The 27,229-nt window shown below is 46.1% G+C and overlaps 1 protein-coding gene across 3 annotated transcripts in view; it reads left to right on the plus strand.

Moving 5' to 3' along the window:
* LOC140657583 (uncharacterized) overlaps nt 1–26,990 on the plus strand; it is a 60,338-nt gene extending 33,348 nt beyond the window's left edge. For all 3 annotated transcript variants that reach the window (XM_072874825.1, XM_072874823.1, XM_072874824.1), the window contains 13 exons: nt 168–464; nt 1,002–1,340; nt 2,399–3,763; nt 5,978–6,097; nt 7,731–7,825; nt 9,092–9,150; nt 9,640–9,800; nt 11,564–11,698; nt 17,241–17,283; nt 17,395–17,432; nt 17,976–18,063; nt 19,540–19,714; nt 21,340–26,990. In XM_072874825.1, coding sequence (XP_072730926.1) covers nt 168–464; nt 1,002–1,340; nt 2,399–3,763; nt 5,978–6,097; nt 7,731–7,825; nt 9,092–9,150; nt 9,640–9,800; nt 11,564–11,698; nt 17,241–17,283; nt 17,395–17,432; nt 17,976–18,063; nt 19,540–19,714; nt 21,340–21,489 — 3,065 coding nt within the window. In that variant the 3' untranslated portion in view covers nt 21,490–26,990. The remainder of the gene's footprint in view (nt 1–167; nt 465–1,001; nt 1,341–2,398; nt 3,764–5,977; nt 6,098–7,730; nt 7,826–9,091; nt 9,151–9,639; nt 9,801–11,563; nt 11,699–17,240; nt 17,284–17,394; nt 17,433–17,975; nt 18,064–19,539; nt 19,715–21,339) is intronic.
* The last annotated feature ends 239 nt before the right edge of the window (nt 26,991–27,229 follow it).

The raw sequence follows: 27,229 nt of genomic DNA on the forward strand, positions 1-27,229 counted from the left end.
CACCAAGCACCACCTCTGCTGTGGGAATTTAAATACTCAGATTTTAGTCCCTGTAGAGGCCTTAAAGGTATTGTTAATATATAAAATACATATTTTATATATATATATATATATATATATATATATATATATATGCATGCATGTATATCTCTGCTTTGCAATTCCAGAAAGAGGAAAAAGAGTTTCTGGTCCTCCTATTGAGACCACATACATCTCGACCGCACTCTCCAGCAACGAGGAGGGGACATCTCGGGCTGCTGCTAACCACGGCACGTGGAGCACGGTGGCGGCAAGCCCCACGTCTCACCCAGACATGGCTGGGGAGCCCCGCACTGGCCCCCTCCCATCCTCCACGGCATGGCCTGGAGCGGGACACGTCTCATCCAGCCACGCGGGGTACCCAGAGCCCGAGGTCACCCTTTCGTCCAGGGTCTCCACCTACTCAACTGCCGATGAACCTTCCAGTGAGTTTTTCTGAACTCAGGGATGGTGATTGAATTAGGAAAAAACCCACTCCCTTTCCCTCCCCCTCTTCCGTGGGGTTGATATCACCACCAACATGTGTCAGAGCTGTTGCGGGTGTCATGGGCAGGATTTATAAGTGGTGGTGATTCTGCTCCTTGGTGTTGTATATCTGCAGCTGTTGGTGCTTAACAAAAAACTCTCAGGAATGAGACGTGTAGCTTCTTGCTGTAGGAGACATCTCCTACCTGCCTGGGTTGGGGTAATAATTATATATAACACAAATATGCCATTATGTCTCTAACGGTACCGATTGTCCCTCTGTATTTGGACAGTCCTGTTTCTTTGGAGTAGGCTTTGCGTGTTAAATCCACATTTAAGGTGATAGATATGTGAGATCTACTTAATCTGTATTGAATCTGTGTTTATCTGTGCAATTTTATTCGTCTGCATTTCCAAACAGAATTATTGTAGAACTCACAAGTGCTCTCTGCTCTGAGATGATAAAATCAGATGCCTGCTTTTCCATCCTATTCCAGCCATGGGCAGCAGCCATCAGTCCCTAAGCAGCTCGAGTGCCGCGGAAAGGATGTCCAGCCCCATCACTGATCCTGCCTACAGTTCATCCATGTCTGCTGGTGGTGGAGAGAGGACGCTGCACTCCGTGACGGATGGCACACTGGCCGGTGGCACGGAGAGCTCTGCTTCCTATGCCGAAACCGCCAGCTCTCCAGGGCCGGTTGAGCCGGCGTCGGTGGAGCAGAGTGGGGCGGCCAACACCTCCACCAGCGGTGGGGGCTTCACGGGCTTTGCGACAGAGACGCTCTTCACACGCTCTTCCAAGATACCCACTTCTTCTTTCCAAAACGATCTCACAAGTAAGTTAGTGTCTCCTGGTGTACATTTTTTGGGGGGAAGTTCACATCATCCTGCATTTATCTATGTTGTATACAAAGTTCTCATTCATTAGTACATGCAATGCCACTGCAGGTGCACTCAGGAGGCTGTTTTCATCAAAGGACTCAAAGCCAGATCCCACCTGGCTGGGGAATTGTTCCAGAAGTGAAGCCATGAACCTGCCAGGGAAACTCTCCTGTTTTCATGGCTGCATTATTTTTCTGCAGCCTAACCAAAATAAGCCTAACCTAAGCCTAAACCTAAGCCTAAGCCTAACCCTAACCCTATTTATTATTTTGGTTTCTTTTGGGTGGTGCTTTCAGAAATGTTTCATGATGACCTAAGTCAATTGTAGAATTAAACCAAATTTTCAAACCCCTGTTTCTTATTTTTAGAGATTGCTGAACTTAGGTGTATATCCTGAAATTCATATTATAAGATTGACTGTACCTTTTATGCTAAATAATCTGAATTTTTTTTGCAGACTGTTGTGCTACTCATTTAGGATTTCCTGACTGCAAAGTTTTCAATCAATGAGTTCATGATAAACTGCAAATTAGCATAAAGTAATAATTTCATCCTGCAGAGGCATGAAGTTCACTGTGTCTAAAAACAAACTGACTGAAGAAGATGGATATTCTTTAGTTGGGAATGGAGGATAAGAGGGAGATAATATGAGTTTTATAAATTATGAGTGATAAAGATAACAGCTTACCTGCTTAGCTTGCCACAAAATATCACAGAACACTAAGTGCTCAATTCCGTTAGAAAAGCAATACTGGAAGAATAGTGTTTCAGAAACCTACATGTTTCATGGGAGCCTTGTGTCTGTCTGGGTTCACCATTTTAGAATGAATTAAGAAATGCAGAAGATTCCTAATTTGATAGCCATGCTTGCATGGTGCTCTAAATTATTAGAAGAGCATACGCCAGTTCACAGACAAGAACATTTTATGTATTTAGGAAGTGATTTTAATATGACATCAAAACACTTACATATTACTCTGTCTTTCTAATATATTTTGTGCTTTTACTCCAGGCTTTTCAAGTAGCCATCAGCCAGTCAGTAGCATCGATGCTGAGAAACGGACCTCGGTTTCTCATACGGATGGCACATACATTTCAACTACATATACCAGAGGAGGAGAAAGGACCCTCCTGTCTATCTCGAATAGCAGCACCTCTGCTGACTCCTCAGAAAGTTCCACCTTTTTTTCCGAAATTTCAAACCCTTCTGATTCATTGAAGACTTCTGTGGCACAGGACAGGAGGAGTAACGTATCCAGCGATGGCAGTTTTGTTGAACCATCTACAGAGCCGTTGCTGGTACACTCTTCCAAACTGTCGACTTCTGCTTCTGCAGGCAGCACACAAAATACAACTTTCTTCAACGCTGACTCTGAGTTGTTGACCACTGGCCAATCGTCTCTATCTTCATCAGCATTTCCAGCCTCTTCCTCAGTGTCATCGCTGCATCACTCGCTGACATCAACACCACCAACTTATTTGTTTACATCATCAGAGTCATCTGAGCCACTCTCGTCCTCTGTGGTGGCATCTTCACCCCCTCTGCAGGCTTTGTCATCCTCCTCACCCACTTCCTCATTGCTTTCCCCATCTTACTCATTAGCATCTTTGTTGCCTCTGTTTTCGTCACCATCATCCATCTCGCAGTCCAACGATAGTGGTCAAGGAAGCACCCCTGTGGCTACGACTGTGGTCAGGCGGGTGCCCTCCACAGCCACCATGGCCGGGAGCTCACCCAGAGGGACTGACAAGCACGGTGTCACTCACCAGCCCCAAAACAGCACCACCTTCACCTCCACCGGGTCTCCTCCTCTCCCCACGGCGCCCATGGAGCAGCTTGGTGGACTCATTGTGTCCGTGTCCGTTCCTGTGGCGGTAACGGAGTCCGCCTCATTGAGAGCCACCACTGTCCAGGGAGGCAGCTTTGGGAAGGCAACATCACTGCTCACCACAGCCAGCGATGCCCCACGGGCTAGGCCGACGGTTGCACCCCTTAGTGCCTCACCAAGCGCAACAAACCACAGTGTCATCGTCCCTGCGGTGGCACTGACCACAGTGAAACCTCCTGCGCTGACAACACCGGCCAGTCGCCGGCCAACCCCAGGTGATGCTAGCACAACGAAAGCCCACGGAGCTCAAACGCCCACTGCCACTAAGCATGTGTATACCACTGGGGAAAGCACAGAAGCTGTGGATCCCACCACTGCAAGGCCTGGTAAAGTCACCGAGGAAAACATCCCTGTTACGAGTCCCTCTGAAGCCCCTCCAACCATCAAGACCACTGTGAGCATTGCAACTACTTTGGCTGTTACCAAACCAACCACTGTTCCTCCGTCAAGTAGCACGACCGGGCTGAGGACATCATCTCTGGCAACAGGTAACGTGTCTAATGGCACTCATCAGTGGTGGGGCCAGGGACAAGGGGGCCAGGAACACCTGGGTCCCACTTTAAGGCTCTTCAGAGGGTTATGTATGTATGTATGACAAGTCTGTTGTCAGCAGGGTTTGAGGATAAGAACTCGCTCTCCATGTTGGTATGTTTAAGCTAAGGGTTTAGCAATCAAGCTGAACTGCTGGAAAAGGGTGAGCATTTTGGTGAACATTTCTGATAGAAATGTTAAGCTGAAATTTGAGAATTTCAAGAAAATAAAGCTGACTGACCTTCCAGGTAAGCATTTTATATTTGTCGATCAGTTGACAATATCAATCGTTATCGATCAATATCTATCTTATTAATGAGAAAAGGTGGTTGGCCAGCGCTCGGTATTTGTGTTGGAACTTCTTCTGTTATTACGACCTATGGTCATTTTCTCCCCACCTCACTAAGGGCCTGTTGCTTCTCCTGGTAGGCTACATACCGTAGTCTTGCCGAGTGTGTTGTTACAATGATTTATTGCCGCTGCCAGGCTCCTTATCTTCTCAAGTAAATACACTGACCAAAGTTTTATATGAATGGAAATCGATTGTGTATTTAAAGTTCAGGAGCCTGGCCCTCATGCCACTGTAGGATATTGTGTGTGCTAATTGCGTTAATCTCAGTGAAATACTGGCAATAGTATATATTCCTTCCAATAATTAAGTATTTAAAGGTTATTTCTCAGGCTGATTGGTTTTAATTATAGCTATGGCTTCATGCAAAAATATTCACTGTGGGGGAATGGATTTTTTTTAACCGAAAAATTAAGGTAATGTATCTTTTTTACCAACTGATTCACACTTTTGCCAAGTTACTCTTTCCTTTAAATACCGAGTTTTGCCCTTTACCAGAATGCAAAAGATCCTTCTGCTGCCTTGGACACGATGCTTTGTATGTGGGCACTCGCTGCCACGAGAGAAGGAGATGCCCTGGTCTCCCCTGTACAAAGCGCAAACTGAAGGACAGCGAAGTGAAAGCCAACATTTTAAAATACGCCCGCTCATTTCTGGCTGCTTAGATCAGAGACACCAAATCTCCTTCTCGCTGACGCTGAGGTAGCCGTGCCAGGCTAGTCAAGGCACAGAGATTGCGTCAAATGGTGTGTCCGAACGCGGAGGTCAGCTCGGGACTGTCTGGTCTGCAGGGCCTGCGTGATGCCATGGGGTATCGTGATGCTGTCAGAAATACACACATGGGTTTGGCTCTCGCGCTTTGTGCTTTAACCGCAAAGCCCATCCTTCCTGCCTCTGCTGCAGTGCTCGGCAGCAGCCGCAAAATGGGTACGAGTGGTGCGTGAGCTGTCTTGCTCATCTTGTAGCGCCTTGTCGCTGACAAGTCCACAGTGTTGCCTACGATCTGCCCTTGCACGTGTGTGTGACGTGCGTTTGTGCTCGTGTGAGTCATACACACAGCAAGAGGAGCATTTTTGAGCGGGACATGGTTTTTTGCAAAGGGAAGTATTGGATATCTTCTCCAGAATTTGCAGTTTGAGTTGGCTAATCTATGAAGCATCTGAGACTACAGTCATTAATACCCTGAGACTCCATATTTCACGGTGGGTGTCTGCTCACCCAGCAGGAAGTGCAGTACGAGTGGTGGCACAGGCAGGGATCGCTGCTGTGACCGTCCCCAGCCTGGCTCGGAGGCTGCAGCCCCGGTAAAGGAGGTGACGGCAGCCAGGGCTGCCTCCACCATTACTGGGTAATCTACGGACTGCATCAGTGTCCAAGCACTAGCTTTGGATCATGGAAACAGGGCTTGGATGAAAAGGGCAGGACTTTGGTGAAGCAGCCCGTGCTCCTGTGTCTAGCTCTGGCTGTCGAGGTCCCTTCTTCGGTCTCTCCATCATAAGGGTTGTTTGTCTTTGAAAAGCACCCTGAGAGCTGCAGATGAGCAGTGCGGTAGACAAGCAGGGTGTTCATGTTAACATGGATCAACACTGGATCCCAAGGGCTTTTGAATGAATATTCAAGAGAAAGTGGTTTGTATTTATTCTCTCAGCTCCAGCAGAATAATTAAGAACAGGATAAATAGTAAGTGCAAATGATGCAATGAACCATCTGATAATGCTCAGGGGGTCACAGAAGAGGAGCCAAGTTGATCTTTTTTTAGCCCAACAGTTGATGATTTTTGTGATTCTGTAACTATAGCCTGAGTTTTTTTCTGCCTTTGTAGATGTGGATAAATGTCTTTCCAACCCTTGTCCTGCGCTGGCCACCTGCAACAACACCCGTGGCTCCTATATCTGTCAGTGTCCTCTTGGATATGAGCTGGAAAAAGGAAAGTGCAATTTAGGTAAGAAAACAAAAGTGAAAAACCAGGGGAGAAAAATATGGAAATAATTATCTGTAATCTTCTAAAATAAATTAACCTAGGCTCGGACTAGTTCAGGAGCTTAATGTTCCTCCCAACCACCACTTTTAACAAGAGCCTTTTACTGTTTATACAAGTGCAGTGTCTAAAGCCTGTCATGTTGGGGTGCCCCGGGGAGCAGGCGCAGTGATAGCTGAGGGTTTCTTAAAAACACAGCAGCAGAGCAGTGGGCTCATGCTTGTTAGTAAGGACAGATGTGGCCCTTCTGTTCCTAATGTGTTTTACAACCCCCAAAAAGCGTTCAGAAGCTTATCGTAGCTCCCAGCCCCGCAAACCCAGGCGACGGTGCTTGGCTTGGGAGAAGTGAGTGGGGCTATTGTGTAACTTGGCTTCAGTGGGATCAGCCATGTGCGGAAAATTAAGCAGCCGTGAAAGTCTTTGTAAGATCAAGGTCTTGTTTCGTACCTTTAGCATTTTTTATGCAGCACAGTTATTAGTTGGAACTCAGGTTCTGACCCCCTCCTTTCTATTAGAGGACTCTCAATCTCAAGGACTTACAATATCCCATTGTAAAGGGGAATTTGTTTTGCTAGAGTTTCTTCTGACCCTTAATCAGCGAGGATTAGAGGCATGGAAATTTTGCTAAGGAAACATGGGTGAGGTGTCCCTGAAGGGTGTTTTGAAACATTTCTTCGAGTTGGAATGTGTCAGCTTCTAATTTAGAGAGTTGTTTTGATTATGCCTTGAACTGGGATACGGGCAGATTATATAAATACTGTGAAGGTGATTCTCATCTTATTTTTACCCACAGTTGTTACATTAGAGCTGTCTGATACAAAATTTGTGGTGAAGATAGGCTCTGTGGATGGGAAAAAATGGGAAAGAATTGGAGGCTTTATAATGTTATCTGCAACTGGATTCATTTTTCTGGTGGAACATAAAACTGGAGCTCTGAGTTCTCATTTCCACCGAGTATCTCGTGACACTTAATACAAGATTTAGGGATATTATCTCTCCGAGTCTGGAGAACTCGGATTATTGCATTCTGCTGCCATGAATCAAATATGAATTTAAGCATGGAAAAATGCATCTTTTGGACCTCTTTTCAAATGTTATTGCTCATTCTGTCCAACAATTTGAAAAATGGAAATGTCCTTTCTATAGTGCTTTATTTTGACTTGCTGATTTGCTTTCCTTCCATTGCAGGGAGGGGTAAGAGATTTGACACGTTTACCCCAAATTATTATAAATAGCTTTGGTACCTGAAACTGCATTGTTACTAAATTTACTCAGCTCTCTCTCTGTTTGGGGGTTCTTTTAAATTAGTCTGTGTTTCTATGTGAAATGTATGAATGCTGTGGTGAAATGATGGCTGTTCAGCAACATCGAGTTCTGGGATTTGACTGGGGCTGTGGGAACATCGCAGCAACCCTTGGGAAAAATCCCGAGGCTGGGACTTTGCTTTATTGGGGCAGTGACTCTCAGACGTGAGTTTTCTGTCTGCTGCATGAAGGGATTTTCCATGCAGACAGTCTCTCATGTAAGGCAGATGAAACCGCAGCTACACATGGCACAGCGACGTGTTCTGACTAACTTGTCTTATTCTCCTTTTTAGTAAGAATATTTATCGGCCAGGTCCCCGTGAAACTTAATAGTACCCATGGGAAGTACACAGAGATTCTCCACATCGAGGGTGAAATCCTGGCGATGGTGAGTGTCATTGCCAGGACCTTGGCAATGCTGATGGGATGGGTCCCGTTCGCTCCTCTTAGTGTTGTCATGGGAAGCCACGAGACTCTGTAGCATGGATTTAGCCTTTTTAATCATTGAACTGTCCTGGTCTGGTGTAAGTAGGACTGGTGAGACGTACACTTCTAAATCCCAGCACGCTTCTCTCTGCTGCCCTGCCCAGGCTGTCAAGACAGCAGCGGAGAGATCCAGCTCCTATGGGGCTTAAGACAGCATATCTGCCCAGAAAATCCTGAAGCCCTTTTTGTGAAGTGGTGTGGCTGGGTTCACTCTTCTGCAGCCCCCATCCTTTCCTAGTGTCTTCTGGCTGCATTGCCTTTTGCAGACCTCAAAAGGGCATTAGTGCTCCACCAAGGTTGAACATTAAAACAGTAACTCTGGGCTTCATTGTTCATCAGTACATCTCACAGGTGCTGGGGCGGGTTGGGCTGCAGCTGGTGCCACCTTGCTCTTAGCCACCCACCCAAACATACCTTCCTCTTGGTGGAGTTTCCCAGGCGTGCTATCGCAACCACGTGGCCCTCGGTCAGTTGAGAGCAAGCGCTGGGTGAGCTGGTGGCTTCCCCATATGCTGTGCCATCAGTTGCTCCAAAAAGACCCCTGGGCTGGGGACAGGTACATCTCTGTGCGTTTTTTAGCCAGATCATTGCATGCATGAGTTCATCCTGTTAGCAGTTCCTGGACTGGCTGCAGTTCATCCCAGCTCTTTTTGGAGTAGGTGATGTGGACATGCCGCCAAAGGAGGGGGGAGCCAGGGTGAGTTGCCTTGATGCTGCCTGCACGGCTTGTGCGGGGGAGTGAACACAAACAACCGCATGGATCCGGGGATCCTTGGAAGATGTGCAGTCTCCGAGGGCGCCGCTTTGAGCTCGGCCTCGCACGGGGCTCTCTCCCTGCTGGCTTCTGGCTCGTCCTCAGCCTTTGCAATCATTGCACAGTGGGGCCCCAGGCAGATGCTCATGTCAAAATCCCCAGGTCTTCGTTCCTGTCCAAGGCTGCGTGATGGTGACTTCAGCCATCCCTTGCTGGCAACAGGACGGCGCATCTTTCTTCTCGAGCAGATGAACTGCTGGGATGCTGAGAGCCCCCTCAGCCTCAGCAGGCAGCTCTGGTGAACACAGGGGATGGTGCTGGTGACCCAGGAGGGCTGTCCGGTGCTGCGTCCTGCCAGGCTGCCTCCCTCCACCATCCCCCAGGCACTAACAGCTGCTCTCTCCTTCCTTGCAGCTCAATGCATCGCTGTCGGGCTTGCCGGGGTACCACCACTCCACAGTTAAGGCGACCAGGTAAGGCTAAGGCTACCCGGGGAAGAATGAGAAACTTGAGCGTTCAGGATGTTCGGCTCGAGATCCACATTCTCCATTTTGAGTTGGTGCTGGGCTTGATGCAATCCAGCCCGGCGGTAGCCCAGGGCATGGGGAATGCCTGACCACCTTGCCTGGCTCTCCCAGTCCTTCCTCCTGGCCTGAGCGGCTTGGGGATGGGCTTGTGAGCTGCCCAGGGGGGATTTATGGCTGGTTTCAAAGTGAGCTACCAGCACCCCTTCCAGCCCCAAATCTACCTCTCTGTGTGTAAGTTTGTCCTGTTTTTAAGGTCTGTTACAATGCACGGCTGTTTCAGTATGTGTGCCATACTGTGTCTGTGATAAGCATTGCTTGCGTTAATAAGAGTCCTATGTATAATGTGTGTTAATAAGTGTCCTATGTATAAGGTGCTAACAATGACATCAGGCTGACCCGTGGTACTCAGGGCTGTTTTGTTTTGTTTTCTGTTAGGGAGGCAAATTTTGTGCATGTTTCAGTGCAATCCACGTTCTCTTTAGCATCCAACGTGACTTTCTACGATGTTGTCAGCAGCACGAAAAGCTACATTCGAGCTTGCAAATCCCCCACCGAAGCCTGCCAGTTAATCTCCAGCCTGAAGCCGCTCCACAGAGGTAAATAGCATCTGGAGGGACTGTGACGGGAGGGGAAAGGGATGTTTTATTTGGCTTCTTTTATAACAGGGGGAGAAAGATTTTGGCGTTTGGAAAAACCCCTCTGAATCTTTCTTATCTCATTCAAATGGGAATCATCTTAAGAGCCTCGCAGTACAAAAGGGTTGCAGATATCGAGCCTTATCTTCGCCACATGTGTGAGAAATCTGCCTCTCTGTGAAAACATCACACAGCACGGGATTAGAGGCATTGTAGGGCAGCCTTTCATCTCTGGGATGTGACACCAGGCCCCGGCCAGATCAAAAAACCATAAGTCTTAATTCCACCCGCACAGCCGGGAGCTGGGGAAACGGCATGAAAGCCAAGAGACAGAACTCCCCAGTGAAGTCGACCAGAGCCGCTGGAGGCTACGCAGGGAGCTGCGCTCTCCTGCCTGCCCAATTTCAGTGTTGCAGGGTGTAAAAATGGTTCACAATCCAGAGCTTTCGATTTCTGTACCGAATCCTCTACCTGCCAAACGGGAACCACGGGTGCGGCACAGAGAGACCTAGAGAAGCACATCAGTGTTGTGCAGGACCTTCTCCAGGTGGACCCCATCGATGGTGTGGCCCTGTGCCCTGCACCTCCCGGTCCTCGCGTTCCCAGGGAGCAATGGAGGAGATTTAGCCGTGAGAGGTACCAGCAGGATGCAGGGAGTGGGTACCCTTGAAAGATGGGCTCCGGCAAGGAAACTTCTGCACGTGGAGCTCTGCGACTTCAGGGTTTGAGGCTTTGAGGTTTAGCTTAGAGGATGAAGGGCGGCAGCGCTTAGCCTGGGTGTAGTGGGAAACCCCTCAGATCGTTTTGGCAAAGTAAACATGAAGATGAGAAATTTAGTGTGTGCTTTTATTTTAATGTGCTGTATTTTAAAGCCACACTCCACCATGGATTGAATTAAATTATTTTGGTAGACCTGCTCAGATTATATCTAGCCGTTGCCTCTGATACAATGCTTCTGGTAAAGTCTACTTCCAACTTGAAATGAGCAGAATAAGAAACAAATTATGTTCTTGTTCAAGTACTTAAAAGAAAAGATGTCAGGTCAAAAAAAAAAAGATGGATCTAGCAGGGAGAGGTTTATAAAAGGTGAGTGCCAAATGAGTGACACATTTTCCATAAAATCCTATTTCTCATGAATATTTTTTCATTTATTCATTCCATTCAGTCTGACTTCTCAGTAAAAAATGAAAATTTGGTGACCCAATTGCCATCATTTACCCACAGTTTTGCTGAATGCTCATTGTACAAACCTGACTTTCTAAAGTAAAACACTGCTTCAAAGTAATGTAATGAAAGGACAAATTATTTGTTTGAAAAATGAAAAAATCAAGTGCTTAATATTGAAATGGAAAAAAATTGTTTTGGGCTGAGCAAAATGTTTTGCTTGATATAAACGTAAAAATTGATTTGTTGAACTGTCTCGGGGTGAATGTGTTTCAGCTTGAGCCAAACCAAATTTTTCTTTTTCATTTCCCCTTCTGCCTCTGAGCTGAAACATTTATTATTTGCCCCCTCTATTTGCCTGTACAAATGATGGTAGATACGCAAGAAATGGTGGCATAGTGTAATGCTGACTGTCTCTTAATGGAACAAATCTTATTTTTTAAAAAAAGAGAAGATATTAAAGCAGCACATGAGCTGAATGTGATGCATGGGGAAAGCAAATGTGCATAACGGTGGGTTCAGAGAGAACCGTGCTGATCTTGGCCGCCTCTTCCCAACAGTTGGCAGCTTGTGCAAGCAGAAAGACCCCGAATGCGACAAGGAAACTTCTGAATGCACTGACTTCAATGGAGTCGCTCTCTGCCAGTGCAAAAGTGGGTACTTCAAATACAACAAGATGGACCACTCCTGCAGAGGTATTGCTCTTTATGTGGCGTATTTTGCCTGAATTTTGCTTAAGCTTTTTGTTCCAGTGGAAATGAGTGTGTGTGTGTATTGCTGTGCATGCAAGAAGCTCAATATGATGAATAAATATTAGCAGCTCAAGTTTCTTTTATTTAGTTAGGGGACTTTTCAGCAGACGCTGAAGATACGGTCTCTCCCTAGGAATAATATTATCTCTTTCTGGAGCACGCTGTGAGTCACAGTGATTGAGAAGAGGGAGAAAGGGGCCCGACTGCTTTGGGCTCCAGTTCAGTGGCACAGAGCAGAGATGACGTGCGTCTCTGCCTGTTTTGATTTTGTCTGAACTCTCAGCGAACTTAGGAGCAGTGCTTTAAACTCACAAGCTTACATTAATACATCATCAATATTTTTAAAATAAGTATCTGAAAATGATTAGAATTTAGTTTTCAGCTGGGTTCCTAATAGAAATTTGAAGCTTAAGTGTTATTTTATATAAGTATTATTATTATTTTTTAGCTACTCCTCAGATCATGAAATCTGTTTTTGCTACATTTTAAACAAGGTCTTTGTCTGCATGCCGGTGGTCAAAATGACTTCTGTCGGGTCAGGGTGTCCATTCCCTAGTTCCAGTGGTTGGTGCAGGGCTTCTTAAGAAATGCAGTTTTCTGATGACATATCAATAAGAATTGCAGTAGTGGTTACATATGCTTCTGGCAGTATCTGCTGTGTTGCTGTTGCAATAGGAGGAGATGCTTTGTCGATTCCAAATCTGATCAGAGAGTGAGAAAAATGTGCCTGGAAATAACTCATGTGCTGCAGGCTCTGGGATGGACATCTCGGAGATGGGCATCTCTGGGTCCCAGGTCATGGTCCTGCCTCTCCTCCACTCTGTGGCTCCAGGGAAAACCTTTCTCCTTTGTGTTTTCCTTCCCTCCCTTCATCTTCTATGTTGGGAGAAGGATTTCTATTAGGAACTACTGACCATCTCCACCGACCCTTGAGAGTCAGAGCAGGGCTTATGTAGTGAGTGGGGAGCTGAACTGAAACCTGGGAGGCTTTTGCCAAATTCTTGCTCCATCATCGACAGTGGGGACCCAGGGTGAGTTACTCCATTTTTCTCATCCATGTCTCTTGCCAAGCAGTGTCGTGAAGATAAATACCTGAAAGGCTGTGAGGCACTCGGATGCGATGGTTGGAGAGGGCTAAGAGAACTAACATCTCGTACATGCGGTTACTCCCTACTTATGGGTCCTGTTTGCTGTGCAAAATATAAAAAACCCTACCTGCACACAGTGCAGCCTCAATTCCACCTTCAGCTCACTGCTGTCAGTAGGAAACATCTTACTGACCAGCTTGAGAGTGTCTGAGGGACAGGGTTGATGCGAGATTTAGGCTGCAGTGCAGTGGCATGAGGGTAGCACCAACTGCATGGTGCCACGCTCCGTCAAGGTACCAGATTTTCAGCATCACTTTGTTCCCATCTGGGTAAGCCAAATGGTTGGGATTTTTAGAGGCTTTTTCAAAAGCCAAGCTATGGCCCTCATTTGATATTTAGAGCTATTTTCTGATAAATATAGCATACAATATGCCAGCCTCTTTGAAAATCTCTGCCCTCTTAGTGACTAAACAGGAACTGAGGTCTCCTGAGCATCTGACCCTCATTGTGGGTCATGAAAATGTGGCGCGGTAACTCCAATTATAGTATTTGCAAAGAGGGAAACAGCTATTGTGCTGCCCTGTCCGGTCTTCCCCGTGGGAAGAGGCGGGTGCGGCTGGGAGAGCTGCAGGGGCGCAGGGGATCGGCCGCCCCGACTCCCAGGGATTGTTCTGTCCTGCCTTGCGGTGCCTGTCCCCTGGGGTGTGCTCGAAAAAGCATCCCCTGGGCCAGGGAAGGGTTGGGTCTCTGAGCCACAGGAGTTTTGACATGTTGGCCATGGTACCTCTTGGTGTGCAGTTTGGTGGTCTCTGGGTCGTTGCTGGTTTTCAACCTTCTCGGTATCTTCAGGGCTGTTTTAGAAACAGGGCAACAAACCCAATGTGCCAGCTTTTCAAGGGCTTGCTATTTTTAATAGCACAGAGCATTTCTGGAGCAAAGCAAGGAAGAGCAAAGCAGGTTTCCAAAGGGATGCCTGAGTCTCTTTCAGGAAGAGAAAGGCAAAGGAATCCTGAGGAGAAAAGCACAACTTGATAGCTTTGCTTGGCCCCTGACACTTAAGCCTTTCCTCTGATCCCTGCTCATGTTTGAAAGCTTGCCGAGTGAGTGTGACAGCACGAGCTCTCCTGGGAGCGTGTTCAGAGGAGCAGGAAAGATGCCAGAGGAGAAAGCAACGTGGCAGGAAAAGTCAGGGTGAGGAGAGGAAAAGACATAAACACCGAGCATTTAAGTAAGACAGAGGTGCATGTTCAGGATCTTGCTTTTCCTCTTCACTGCCCCTGTAGCCTTCTGGCCTGAGAGCTGTGTGCCAGTGGGGTCCCAGGGCTGCTCCTGCCCAAGGCACGGCTCCAGCTTTGAGACCATTCGAGGTGTATGTGCCCTACACACGTTATTGAGCTAGGGCTGAGGGGTTGAGATTAGGCTGGGCTCCAGCATCTGCCTGCAGGCTCCTCCAGGCCCTCCCAACATGCAAGTGTCAGGCTGGGGCTTGGGCTGGGCTACCCGGGGCTGCTGCGCTCATTAGAGAAGGCAGCTCCAGCGAGCTGTAGAGGTGATGCCTCCCTCCTCTTCACTGCAGATTTCGTTGTTGCCTGATCTTGTGGCTCACTTTGGTAGAACATTTGCTCCATAATGTTTTTGGTCTGCTTTTGTTAGCGAGTGAAAGGAGCAACACATCCAGTCTCATTTTGCTAATGCCTCAGTGTTATGAATGAGCCAGACAAGAATCTTTCGGGATTTACTACCTTTGCCCTGGCTGTTCATTGACTGAAGCTCTTAACTCTTCTCCAGTTACCTCTGGTCTCTTCCTTGACTTCAAAGAAACCATCTTAGAGAGAGAAAAATAAATCCAGTGCAAAAAGCATCATGATGAGATGCAGCAGGGGGGCTACGCAAAGAGCCTCACCCTCCCCATCCCCAGCTCTGGGGGAATAAATGGAGTGAAAGAGGTAGTGGAGGAGTAGTGGGGCTATATAAGGCAGAGAAAGGGGTGCAAAACCACCTATCGTGGACATCAGACCCCCGGCATCATTGGTGCCAGTTGCTATGGCAAGTCTGTGCCTAGAGCTGCAATATTCATGGTGTGGGTGCATCACTCATCTGCATCCACACACCCCGCAGGGAAGATGGCATGCTGAGTGACATGAGACGCTTAGTAAATGGTATATAGGCAAACGGTATTTCAATATCACCACAAGCAAGGCCAGGCATCCAAGAGCAGAGTGCCAGGCACACTGTGGGTGGCCTCTCCTGGAAAGCAGAGACTTGGGCAGAGCTGTGAAGGGGGCCTGGCAGGTAAAGAAGAGGTCCTCAGCCCTGGCTTGTAAGGTTAATATGGTCCTGGGGTGCATTTAGGGGCCACGGGCAGGCAGAAGAGGGGAAGTTTTGTTATCCCTGGGCTTGCGACATCTATTTCTGGGAACTAGAAATCAAAAGGCTCAAAGAGAACCTGTGAGTGTTCAGAGAAAAGCTGCAATAACCAGAGAGACTCAAAGATCTCAGTGCACTTGGCTTTATTAAAAGCAAAGGAGTGATTTGATGGTGAGGAGGAGAAATGTGATCATATAACCTTTTCCAATCTAGCAAGTAAACATCCAAAGGCTGGAATTTGACACTGGGATAATTCAGACCAGAAAGAAGGTGAATGTTTTTAATGGCTGGGGAAATTAACTTTATGAGCATCTGACCCCGGGTTGTGGTTGATTGTCCGTCACTGAAAATATTAAAATCAATCTTGGATGGTTCTTTAAAATGTAGCTCCAGTTCAACTATTTGATTTGAAACTGGAATTAAATTTATGGAAGTTCTGTGACCTGTATTATGAGGGGGAGGTCACAGTCACATTGCTCCCTGCTGGCATGAATGTTGCTTGTTATTGGTGCTGGAAGAGCCATAAACTTCTGAATCCAGCCAGAAAACTAGTGCTCTCTCTTGGTTTACTATGATATTGCCATCCCATCCTAATGGACAACGTTGCACGTTTGTCCTTCTTTTCTTCCTTCCTCCCCTCCTGTGCCAAATGTTTCTGAAAATACAGTTGTCAGCTGTGCCGGAGGGGAAAAGGCGTCTGGTGTGCTGGGAGCAGCAGAGGAGGAGAGGAGGCGAGGGCTTTGCTGCGGCTTAGCTGGGACCTCTGCTGGGCAGCCCCTCTGCTCCCCGCAGATTTCCTCACGCTTGCTGGGGTTAGAGAGCGCCTGAGCTTTCAGCTGCGGGTTGCCCCTACGGTTAGAGAGCGAGGCAGCGGGAAGAGGGCTTGAGAGCTGCTGCCTCACCGTTTTTAAGCACGTGGTGTTTGAGGGGAAAAAAAATCCATCAGCATTTTTGTTTTCGCTTAATCTAGTTTTATTCCCTGTGGAGTGTGCTGCAGGGGTTTCCCAGACCCCTGGGTGATGTCCTGCAGACCCTCGAGGGCTGCTGCATGTGCTGGCCCTGGCTTGTCCCTCCACCCCAAGCAACTCTGTCCATGTCACTCCTACCCGGCTGAGCGACCACCTTCACTGCCTCTGCGAAAGGCAGCAGATCTGCAGGGGCACTGGTGGGACTAGTGCTGAGAAAAGCAGTGATCTTATCAGTAATTTGAAGCTTATAATTGTGTGTCCACCGTATCATCACCTTTGCTGGTCATCAGAAGAGTAGTATAATTTTCTCAGATAATTCAGGTGATGAGATAGCTGCCCTTTAAGCACAGCAGTTATTTTGAAGTGATGGCTTCAGTCTTTTTACCAACATTTTGTACATAGCAGTTTTCTGGGTTATTTAGATCTAGTAAAACATTTAATTTCTACTCTATAGTAAAATATGATATTTTAAAATTTGATTTCGCTCCAAATTTGAAATAAATTTTTTAAAAGTGACATTTTTCTTGAAGCAAAACATAACATATCACCTTGGGTTAACCATGACTCTGTTTGCATAATATTTTGTTGCAGTACTAACATTTAAAAGTAATGAATAGCGTGCATCAGTGCTAAAGTAGCACTGTTCAAATGAGGTTTCAAAACAAAAGCTGGAGACACTGCAGATTTTTTACACTGCTGGTTTGTGGGAAGCAATACAAGTGTGCAGTGAGTTTCCATTTGGCAAGAAGAGGTTCTGCTGGGAATTACGTTACCAGCTGCCCACCCTGTGCCAGGCTGCAGGCTAGCTCTGCCGGGAAGCCCTGAAATGGTCCCGTCAAAGCCAGTGGGAGGTGAATTTAAGTGCACAGTGCTTTGCCTAAACCAGAGGAGATATTGCATCACAGCAGAGAGCGTTGCATTCCTGCTGTGCCAGCAGTGCAGACCAGCTTGTCGGTCCCCAAGGCTGTTTGGGGTGAGGCTGCGGTAGGAAGCGGCGATGGGAAGTGCCTCCCCGGCACCACTACGCGGTGCTCATGGCCCTTCTCTCTTCTGTGTTTTTAGCCTGTGAAGATGGATATAAGCTGGAAAATGAGACCTGTGTGAGGTATGGTGACTGTTCTGCCCTCCTCCTACCTCACCATCCTTCTTAATATTGCTTTGGTGACCTGTCGGCACAACTAAGCCGCTGAAACTCCCTGTTGTTTTCTGTTACCAGCTGCCCGTTTGGCTTAGGTGGATTCAACTGTGGAAACCGTAAGTACCGAGTTTTGTTTCCTTTAATTTCCACAGCATCAGAAAGGGGAAATTTGAAACAAGTAATTGCAAATGACTATGTCTAAAATGCAGTAGGTACACGCTACTCTTGCCAGTGTTTTTTGTTTCTTCATTTTCTGTTGAAAAGTGTTTTGTTGACCTTCTTTGACAAAATTGACTTAATGTTATCTCCTAAGGAAAGGAGATCTCCTTTGTCTGGATACTCTGTCATGATAACACGTATAGTGGGCACTCTTGAAGCAAGATATTCGGAGGTGAATCCGTGAAATATCATTTGAATTATTCTGCCTATCAGTGAAGGGAATCTGTCCCCTAGGGAAACAAGAGCTTGTTCTTCCTTCAGCAGGAGATCCCCAACTCCATCCATCTCACTTGAAAATTTAAGGCAATGTTGCTTACAGAGGGAGGGAAAGTGGGAAATAAACAGTTAATCCCTTTGCATGAGGACTGCGGATGTGTTTACATTAGTAGTTACAACCACACTGATGTTCCTAAGTGGGTCTCTGTCTTTCCCATCTCTAGCATATCAGCTCATCACTGTGGTGATCGCGGCTGCAGGAGGGGGACTTCTGCTTATCATGGGCATAGCACTGATTGTCACCTGCTGCCGGTAGGTACCACTGCCGGCCCCGGCTCGCATGGCATCCTCTTGGTGGAGCACTTAGTGCTCCACAGGTGAACCCAAAAGACCAAAGGACCAAAACGTAGGTGAACACGTAGGATAGCTAAGCAAGTGGGGTAATCAGAGATACTGAACTATTACATTGTGCTTTCTTTTGGGGCATATCTTTTGTTTTTCCAGCAACCAGGCTAAAAAATTCAACTCGGTGTCTCTTAAGGATGCACCTGGCAATCATGTCCTCTAGGGATGGAGAGGCAAAGGAGTCCTTCCCACTCAGAGCTGTAAGGCAGCCAGGGAGCAGTCTCCAAAAATGCAAGCTAAGTAGAAAGGAGAAGCTTAGGCAACAGGAGGGGTTACTGGCCATTGCTCAAGTGGTGTTTGAGAGTATTTAAGGCTATTTTCATTTTCCTTTATGGACAAGTCCTGCATGTGCTCTCACTCTGTGTGTCTTTCCCTCTGAGATGCACACACGCATGTACACATGTAGTTCCCATACCAACAGGTAGCTTCGGACTGGAGGCAAGATGTGCTTTCCAAAGAAGCTCTGCTTCATGATTTATACATCATGAAAAGGGCTGCCTTGCACTAACACCCTCTCCCCCCCATTCCAGCCCCCAAATCTAGGATTTCAAAGCTCTCTGATTAAAGTCAGCAGCTGGATTTATCAGTAACATAGACGTGGCAATGGTTTGGGTGGCACAGTGGTGTGCACTTGTTCACACGTGTTTTCAGCCAGAGGGACGCGAGCAAGCCCCAGCCAGGAGGTGTGATGGCCAGTACACCTCCAGGCCCCAGAGTGCAGATCTCTGCAGGGATGGACTGGTCTTCTCATGAGTCCTGGCCTTTGGCAGCTTATGTGACTTCCTGGAGGGTACTCTACTTTGAACTAGAAGTGTCACCAAAGTCCACTCATACAACATGGTACTCATGTAGGGGCATGTGGTGCCATTCAGACTGGCAGCCTGCAGGCCTGTCTTCTTAGGAATTAACATAGTACCTAGAAGTGCTACAGTTAAGCACTTGGAGACTTGAATAGCATGGGGGCTCACATACATTATTCTTTCTTCCTGGATTTCCGTGACTTTTTCATTGACTCGGGTGAACACACACATTTTTAAGAGACAATGGGCACAAGTTGCAACAGGAGAGGTTCAAACTGAATGTGGGGAAAAACTTTCACCAAGAGGACAGTAAGGCAGTGGAACAGGTTGCTCAGAGAGGTTATGCCATCTCCATCCTTGGAGATTTCAAGTCCCACCAGATAACGCCCTGAGTAGCATGATCTGACCTCATATCTGGTTTTGCCTTGGAGCAGAAGATTGGACTACAGCCCTTCTGAGGTGATCTTTGTTCCTAGTCAAGGTTCATAACATGACGTAAATCTCCTGAGATCACATCAGAAATGCGTAAAAGATAGCAAGGTAAGTTGTATGTTTTCACTTTCCTTCATTCTTTTATAAACAGGAAGAATAAAAATGACATAAGTAAACTCATTTTCAAGAGTGGAGATTTCCAGATGTCACCGTATGCTGAATATCCAAAGAACCCCCGGGCACAGGAGTGGGGCAGAGAGACCATCGAGATGCAAGAGAACGGAAGCACCAAGAATCTGTTGCAGATGACAGATGTGTATTATTCGGTATCTATCCATAGCTTAGCTATTAACCCTTTGTGCCTGATACAGCAAAGACACATTCCTTTATTTTTGGAAGGACAGATCCCTTTCCTACAAAATAAAAGAGCAAATAAATGGCTTCCGTAGACAGCAAGGCATTGGTAGTCCTATGGACTCCAGCTATTACACATGTGGTGAATATCACAGAGATGTCATTAGGAAGAGTGCTAGGGAAATGTCTAGGCACGTTTTGGTAGATGCCTAAAAAGCCCAATCCTAGAGTAGACAGGGAGAGTTAAAGGTTTTGGACAGGCTTCTAGGAATTCCTGTGGGTAGTTTTCTCCCTTCCACCCTCACTGATGATGCTGAAAGGCTGAGACCTCTGCCTGGGGAACTTCACCCCAAGATGGGAAGATGCTGGTCATGGAGGACCCCTCTTTTCTTCCACTCCTCCCGCTCTCCAGGGTACAGGCCCCTTCCTGCAGCAGGAAGGGTGCATAAGGAGCATCCCTCCAGCTCTGGGGGAACAAGTGATAGGGAGGAAGCGGTGGAGGAGTAATGGGCTGTGTCGGGCAGAGAAAGACACAAGCGCAAGACCTGCTGTCATGGTTGGTACCATCTGCTAATGTCTTTATTCAGAGCTGTGATGCTGATGTATTGTCTGTCACTAATCTACAGCAACATACTGGATGTACTTACGGTGTGTGGGGGTTACTCATGTGAGTGAAAGTTGCAGGATTTCACCCAAATCACACATTCTGGACTCCTACTTTCCAGAGCAGAGAGCAGTGAGCAATACATTTTTTCTGACTTGTATTTTAAGTTTTCCAGTAAGCAAGTTTACTGGGTTGCACAGCATGAAGGGAAATAATCGTCCTTGCTGCTTCCAGTAAGAATGAGAGATTTGGAAATGAAAATGCATTTGCTAAACATTTTTTAAGACTTTTATTATGCTGGCGACTAGAAAGGGGAGCTTTTTAGCAAGGAGTAGGTGATGAGGGCTTTGCATGGATCTGCTCTGTAACAGATCAAACCAGGTGGCTTGGTGTTATTTACTGGGTGAAAGGATTGTACAGTCTTGGTCTTAGACATCAAATTTCCTCAACCAAGTGTCCCTAGGAGATTTACTTAAGTAAGAGAAGGGAAGAGGAAGGAAGGTCAGATCACTTTGTATTTGACATATAATTCAAGTCCCTGTGTTGGGAGAGTAGGTACCTATGGTTAACGGGGGGAGAGGTGCTCCGAGGTAATGCTCAAAGCAAGAGACTAACTTTGATTTTCTAGATGCGTTGCCTTTAAGGATGGCTTTGGGACAATATCCTTTTCGTGAGAGTTGTTTCAATGCCTGAGCTCATCAGCACAATTCTCTTGGATTAAAAATTAACTGTGCACTTAGACTGCTGTTGGTGGAGTCAGGTAAAAGTCTGCTAACTGGCAAGATGTCGAAAGCAGATTGCATCAGAATAATCCCTTCAGGCAATGTATAACTCCCACAGTAAAAATCATTCTAGGTTATAGAGATCATTAGCAATCACGTTGTTCCTTCTAGGTACTGAAATAACTGCTGGGAAGGGTGCTAAGGCTGTTCCTGAAGGAATATTTGAGTGTGAGAATAAGACCCTTTTTATTTCATTTTTTTGCTAATACAGCCAACTGGACTAAGAAATCCTGAACTGGAAAGAAACGGACTTTATCCTCCCTACACTGGTTTGCCTGGATCTCGACATTCATGCATCTACCCTGGACAATACAATCCATCCTTCATTAGTGACGAAACCAGAAGAAGAGACTATTTTTAGCGGGGAGTGGAGAGGGAGTGGAAGATTGACACAGTTTTGTGGCCCTTGATCCCCAGGTACAATCTGTCTCCTGGGCAGTTCAGCCCACATCAGTCTTGCTCTTCCCTTTTAACCGGAAGGACTTTGAACTTCATGCCAAGCATTGCTGCCCTGAGGAGTGGTTACACTTGCTGCGCAGCAGAGAGAAGGAGGAGGGAATGGCTCAAGGTGCACATCACTAAAAGACCCAGATGGAAGTTAACACATGTACTCCGGATTTGTTCTGTGCTGCTTCTTCACTCTTTACGCTACGTGGCAAGCATGGATCAGTACAGGCAGATGAACTGTGCCCAGCACTCTGCATTGAATATCACTAGGGAGTGTTTTGTTTACAGATCCTGTTCACTGTTGACTGTGCTTGTCTTCTTAGCCATCCTTTATGCAAAGATTAGCTGTGCAACTCCTTTTGGCAGGGCAAATTTGTCCACTCCCTTTTCCATTGCTGCACTGCTTTCTGCTTTGTACATGACAGGGAAGCTGTCTGCTCCTCTGGCCTTCACCTTCTTACTGGAGGCTTACTGGTCCTTGCTGAAGCCTGATGCCTGCAATGTTGGCTGAATTCATGGGTTGATTGTCTCCAAGGAGTACGGGAAAGTTAGTCATACCACTGCAATTCTAACTGAAAAAAGACACAGTTGATCCTGTGTGCCGCTTTGAAAACTTCCTGTATATAGGGAAGAGTCCGAGTATGTTGTTGTTTTGTCAGCCAGCGTTGTTCAGAAGTGATGCCACTACATGTCATCATAGTGCTTCCTTATAGGAAGCACTTCCTTATATATCTTACGGGACTCTGTTTCCCTGCAGGGATTTAAATCCCTGTAGAAACAGCAATATAATGTTAAATAATTGCTCACAGGGAAGAAAAACATGAGATGGGAATTCAGCATGCTCCTTACAAGGAATCTGGGAAGGAGCAACAATGCTATAGCCCTGGGTGGGCAGGTGGAACATGAATTCTGGGCACTGCAAGTGGGACATAGTTTTCAAGCCTCCACAGCCCACCTTGACTTCATTAGGAGCTGTGGAGGCTTTCAGTACATTGGAAAATAAGGCTCACTGGAGTCAGTTGCATTTAAGGGAGAGAAAAACATGATGCTTTCAATCCTGGTGGAACAAAGATCACTTATTTTGAAGTGTTTTGGTTTCTTCCATCCTCGTTTTGAGTGATTCAGACCAGGCAGGTTTCCTCACCTAGGTGTGTTAATTCATATTAATTACCTCAGCAACAGCTGAAGAATGTAAGTTATGACATTTCTTACCAAAGATAGACTGAAAGCTCACAGACTGTATTCTGACCTGAGCTGGGTGTTGAAAGAGATCTTATTAACGAAGTATATTTACTGCTTATCTTTACTGCAGCGTTAACCTGAGTCATCCAAACCCTATCCAGATACAGGGTCCAGATACAGATCCTTCAAAGAGGACATTGGCAGGGTCGTTTCTGGGCGGGTGAGTTGCCTCTTTTTTTGAGCGTGCCTAGGACAGAAAGGACTGCCTTTCCCATGGTATGGAGGAGGGTTTTGTCTGTGTTACAAAAGAAAGGGGGAAGCTGGGATTCGTGCTAAATCTAAATCCAAAGCACATAGACAGGCACTGGGCTGTGCCCCTATTTACTAAAGCAGCTTAAGGAAGCAGCAAAAAGGAAAAGTGTCCCAGCAATGATGGTAGGATTTAACCACATGCCAGCATTTTGTTGGATAGGGAAGTGTTTAGGCACATACTTATAGGCAAATATGTTTAATTGCTTGGTTAGTTCAAAGACTTGGAAATGTTCCTGAGTGTGCCAAGTACAAAGGACAAAGTAGGAAATATCAACTCATGATTGCAGGTCAATCCTTCTATATAAAGAGTAACATGGACTATATGAACAAAACTCCTGGTCTGTATCTCACAGCAAATTGCACATTGCAAGGAATTTGAGTGGAAATGAGATATGACTGTTCCTAACTGAGATCACACAAAAGTTTGCAAGTAATTAATTTTCATTTCTTAATGATCTTCAAATTCTTCTTAATGCTGTATCTGGAGTGAAAGGGTCTCAGTAAACCCAGCAGGATTTTCTGAGGGAGGACGGCAAAACTTGGCCTTTTCCAAAAGAGAGAACTTTATTGCACTGAAGTTTTCTCTCTGCCAGAGCAGGTGAACATAGGGAAATTTCTTATGAGAATGTATCCCTTGCAGCCTGGCCTTCCTTTTAGCTTTGGTAAGAAAGGAGTCACGGAGCCAATGCATAGTCCACAGGAGGAGGAAAAGGGTTTCTCCTGGGCTGCCACACCTTCTCTGGGTGACCTGGGAGGCCCCGCTCAGCAGGCAGGAGAGGATTTAGGCAGGTGTCAGCGGCGGGGTGACTGCAGGTGCTTTTCTGCACGGTGATCCGGGAAGTCTTTGCGGAGCCGGTGGGTGCAGCCTGAGGTGATTTAGCCTCCGGCTGTCCACCAGCCCAGCCACTCCCTGTGCCGCAATGCCTCTGTCTTCACCCACGCCCCGCCGGCTCCCAACTCCACTAGGGCAGAAGGGGTGAGTGCAGCGCAGTGTGTTTTGCCACAACTTATGACAGTTATTTTACTGCAATTATTTACTACCACGTCCCCGCAGCAATGGGCTTGCCTGGCCGTGCTGGGGTGTGACCTGTTTCTGTGCAGCTTGCCTCTGTTAAAGCTGCCACCGGGATCCTCTCTGTCTGCTTCCATCTCTGTCGTAAACTAAGCACCCTCTGGCAGCGGAGTGGGGTTTGTTGCTCCTGTCAGATGTGAGAGGGGTCTTCACATGCCCTCAAGCCCACTTTCAAATGCAGATGCCTCTCTGGTCAGTACCTAACTCCCCGTAGGATGTCTAAATAAATGCAGCTTATTTCTCAGACTATTTAGATTACTTTTAGCTACCCCAAATTGCGAATTTTGAGCATATTGGATGTTTTTGCCAAGGGGAATTGCTCCCTACTGTCCAGGAGGATGAGATAGAAGTGGCATGTTTCTTGCAAGGAGGATGCAAGTGGTTCAGCCAGATGTGGGGAAAGGAAGAAAAACTACACCAACACTGCACAGAAATCTGCTCTTGCTCCTGGCTGCTGTGGAAAGCTAGGGGAGCAGTCAGCAAGGGCCCACGGGCAGTTGTATGGGTGTATTTTTTATTAACTTTGGAAAAAATGCTAATTCTGTTGCTTGACAGGAAAAGATGTGAGAGGCACATGTTTGCTACTATGGTGCTCTGCCAATTGTGCTGACGAAAGCCCCTCACCCACAGAAATACCCCTGGCAGCCAGCCTAGGAGAGGCAGCCCCAGCGAACAGAGCAGCAAAACGCAGATTTGAGGGATCATTCAACAGGGAGGCTGGTACACGCAGCCTTCCTCTGTCCCTGCCATGCGCCGTGGCTCGCCCTGGCCAGCCCTCCCAGCTGCAGGGGAAAAATCAGGGGCCTTTTGCATGCTGTTGAAACCTCACAGCACTGAGTTGGGCTATATGAGGAAAAAAACAGGACAGGGGCATTTTGATGCCCTTTGCCTTCCACATTTAAAGCGTTAGGTAACACAGCAGCAATGAATGTCATTGCTGTTGCAGCATTTCCCATGAGTCCCACTGCCACGGTCATGTACTGATCACCCCTTGTGACCAGCCTTCTAAAAGGTATTTGCCTCCACACTGAGTGGCAGTAAAAGGCTTTAAAAAGTAGCACTAAATTGCACTTAGGGAGAGGTGTTTGTCATTGGGAAATTGTTGCGCCAATACTTGTAAAGGTTGTTTGCCAGGACCTGAGCGAGCAGCAGAGCAGGCTTGGACATGGCTGCAGACATGCCAAGTGCTTCCCCAGGACTTGTCTCTAATGCTGGTCAATGGCTATATCCGTTCCAAATCCAGCTGGACTTCTCATTCCCTCATAGGGGTGTTTAATCTTTAGTTTTCTTCCTTAAGTTAACAAGAACAGGTGCATTTTACTTAAATGCTCTTCCTATGCTGACTAATGTTTTTTCCTCTTTACACACAAAGGACCTAATCCAGCATCCATTATAGTGACCAGGGTAACTCTCCCATGGACTGTAATGAAGGGTTTTTTTAGGCCTCAATTATTCCACCACCAGGGTCACCTGTGTGTAGTACATGCTTTCCTGTGGCTCTGTGTTCTGCCTATTTCTGTGATACTGTTGCTGCCTTTCCATGTTGTATTTATTTTTTTAAAGTATACTTATTACTGTAGCAGGACCTGTATTATGTGAGATTGAACCAAACAGGTTCAAGATCTGAAACACCTTCCTGAGAAGAGAATGAATGTGAATTTTGTGAAGTTGTTTTACTGATCAGCCAACCTGTTTCCTATCATGTAAGATCTTCTAGGGACATAGAGGTGCTTTCTGCAGTCACAGATAAGAACTACTCGACAGTTCACTCTTACTTGTCCCTTCAGAAATGAAACAAGATCTCCCAGTTTTGAAAGGAGTAGTACTGTGTGCTTGTAAGGTTTTGGGAGCTTTGCAATGTGTATTTAATTCTTTGTTCCCTTGAACTGCTGAAATTGAAAAGCAGGACAGGACTCCATGAAGGGGTAAGAAATAAAAAAAAAAAAAAAGAAGAAAGGAATATGCTTACATGTTTTGCAGAAGTAAACATCTAAAGTGAGTGTGGCTTCTGTGCTGTAAGGTCATATGTGGGATGACGCCTCTTCTGTGTCTAGTTTGTGTTGCATGAGTGTAATATCCTTGTTGAGGGAAAACCTAGAGAGGGTGCCTGATGTTCCTCAAAAGTAGTATGTAAATGCTAAGTTCCCTGGTCTTTATTCTGGTAAAATGCTAGAAGGGATGGGGGTCTTGCTTGGGTTAATGACCGCAGCAGGCGGCCCCCAGATCTGCAAAATCCTATATGGAAAAGTCCTGTGGAACACAGTAAAAACTGATCACTTCTCTTGAACAACGCCATAGAATTCTCCTGAGATAAAAGGTCTCCAATAAAATCTGCTAGGATGGGTTTACATTAAAGAAAAAAAAACCAAACAGAATAAATATTTAATAGTTTCCTTTGTAAAGGAAATTCTGTTAAACTCGGTCATTTGTTTTAAGACCTGTTAAATTCTACAAGACTTTCTCCTAACAGAAGGTCAAACTTGGTGTGTAAAATCATAATGGTTTATTTGAGCAGCTTTCCGAATTGCAGTAGTAAAGCTCACCTCTTGTGAGCTCTATTTAAAAAGGTAAATTTTCAGCATTCATTTGTGCTTCTTTATCAACCTGAATGTAAACCTGCTTTATGTTCTTGACATTGCCCTGTTTCCTTCCCTGTATCTCTGAATGTTTGCTTCCAAGCTGCTGGGGTTCTGAGGACATTTTCCAAACCAGTATTATTTAAAGTTGTATCATATTTTCAGCCTCCACTAATTATACAGTACTGTAGTAGCAAAATATAATTTTTAAGGATTGGATTATTTTTATACCAGCATCCAATATTATTAAATCTGGCGTTCTAGTCAGTATTATAAAAGGATACAATAAAACTATGAATATTACTATGTCTCAGCTTTTTTATTGTCTTTAGCTTTTCCTGTAGAGAGATGCTTATGCAATTTCAGATTGTTTTATTAATAATTAGAACTCTAATCTATAAAATAAGAAATGTTATAGTTCTTTCGTTCTTCTGATGGTGCTTGGTGATTGAATAACTAAAATGAAAAGCAAAGAGGAAACAGGTATGTTGTGTTAGTTGTGCTAAACGAAC

The sequence above is a fragment of the Ciconia boyciana genome, chromosome 10 (assembly GCF_034638445.1).
Source record: "Ciconia boyciana chromosome 10, ASM3463844v1, whole genome shotgun sequence".
NCBI lineage: Eukaryota > Metazoa > Chordata > Aves > Ciconiiformes > Ciconiidae > Ciconia > Ciconia boyciana.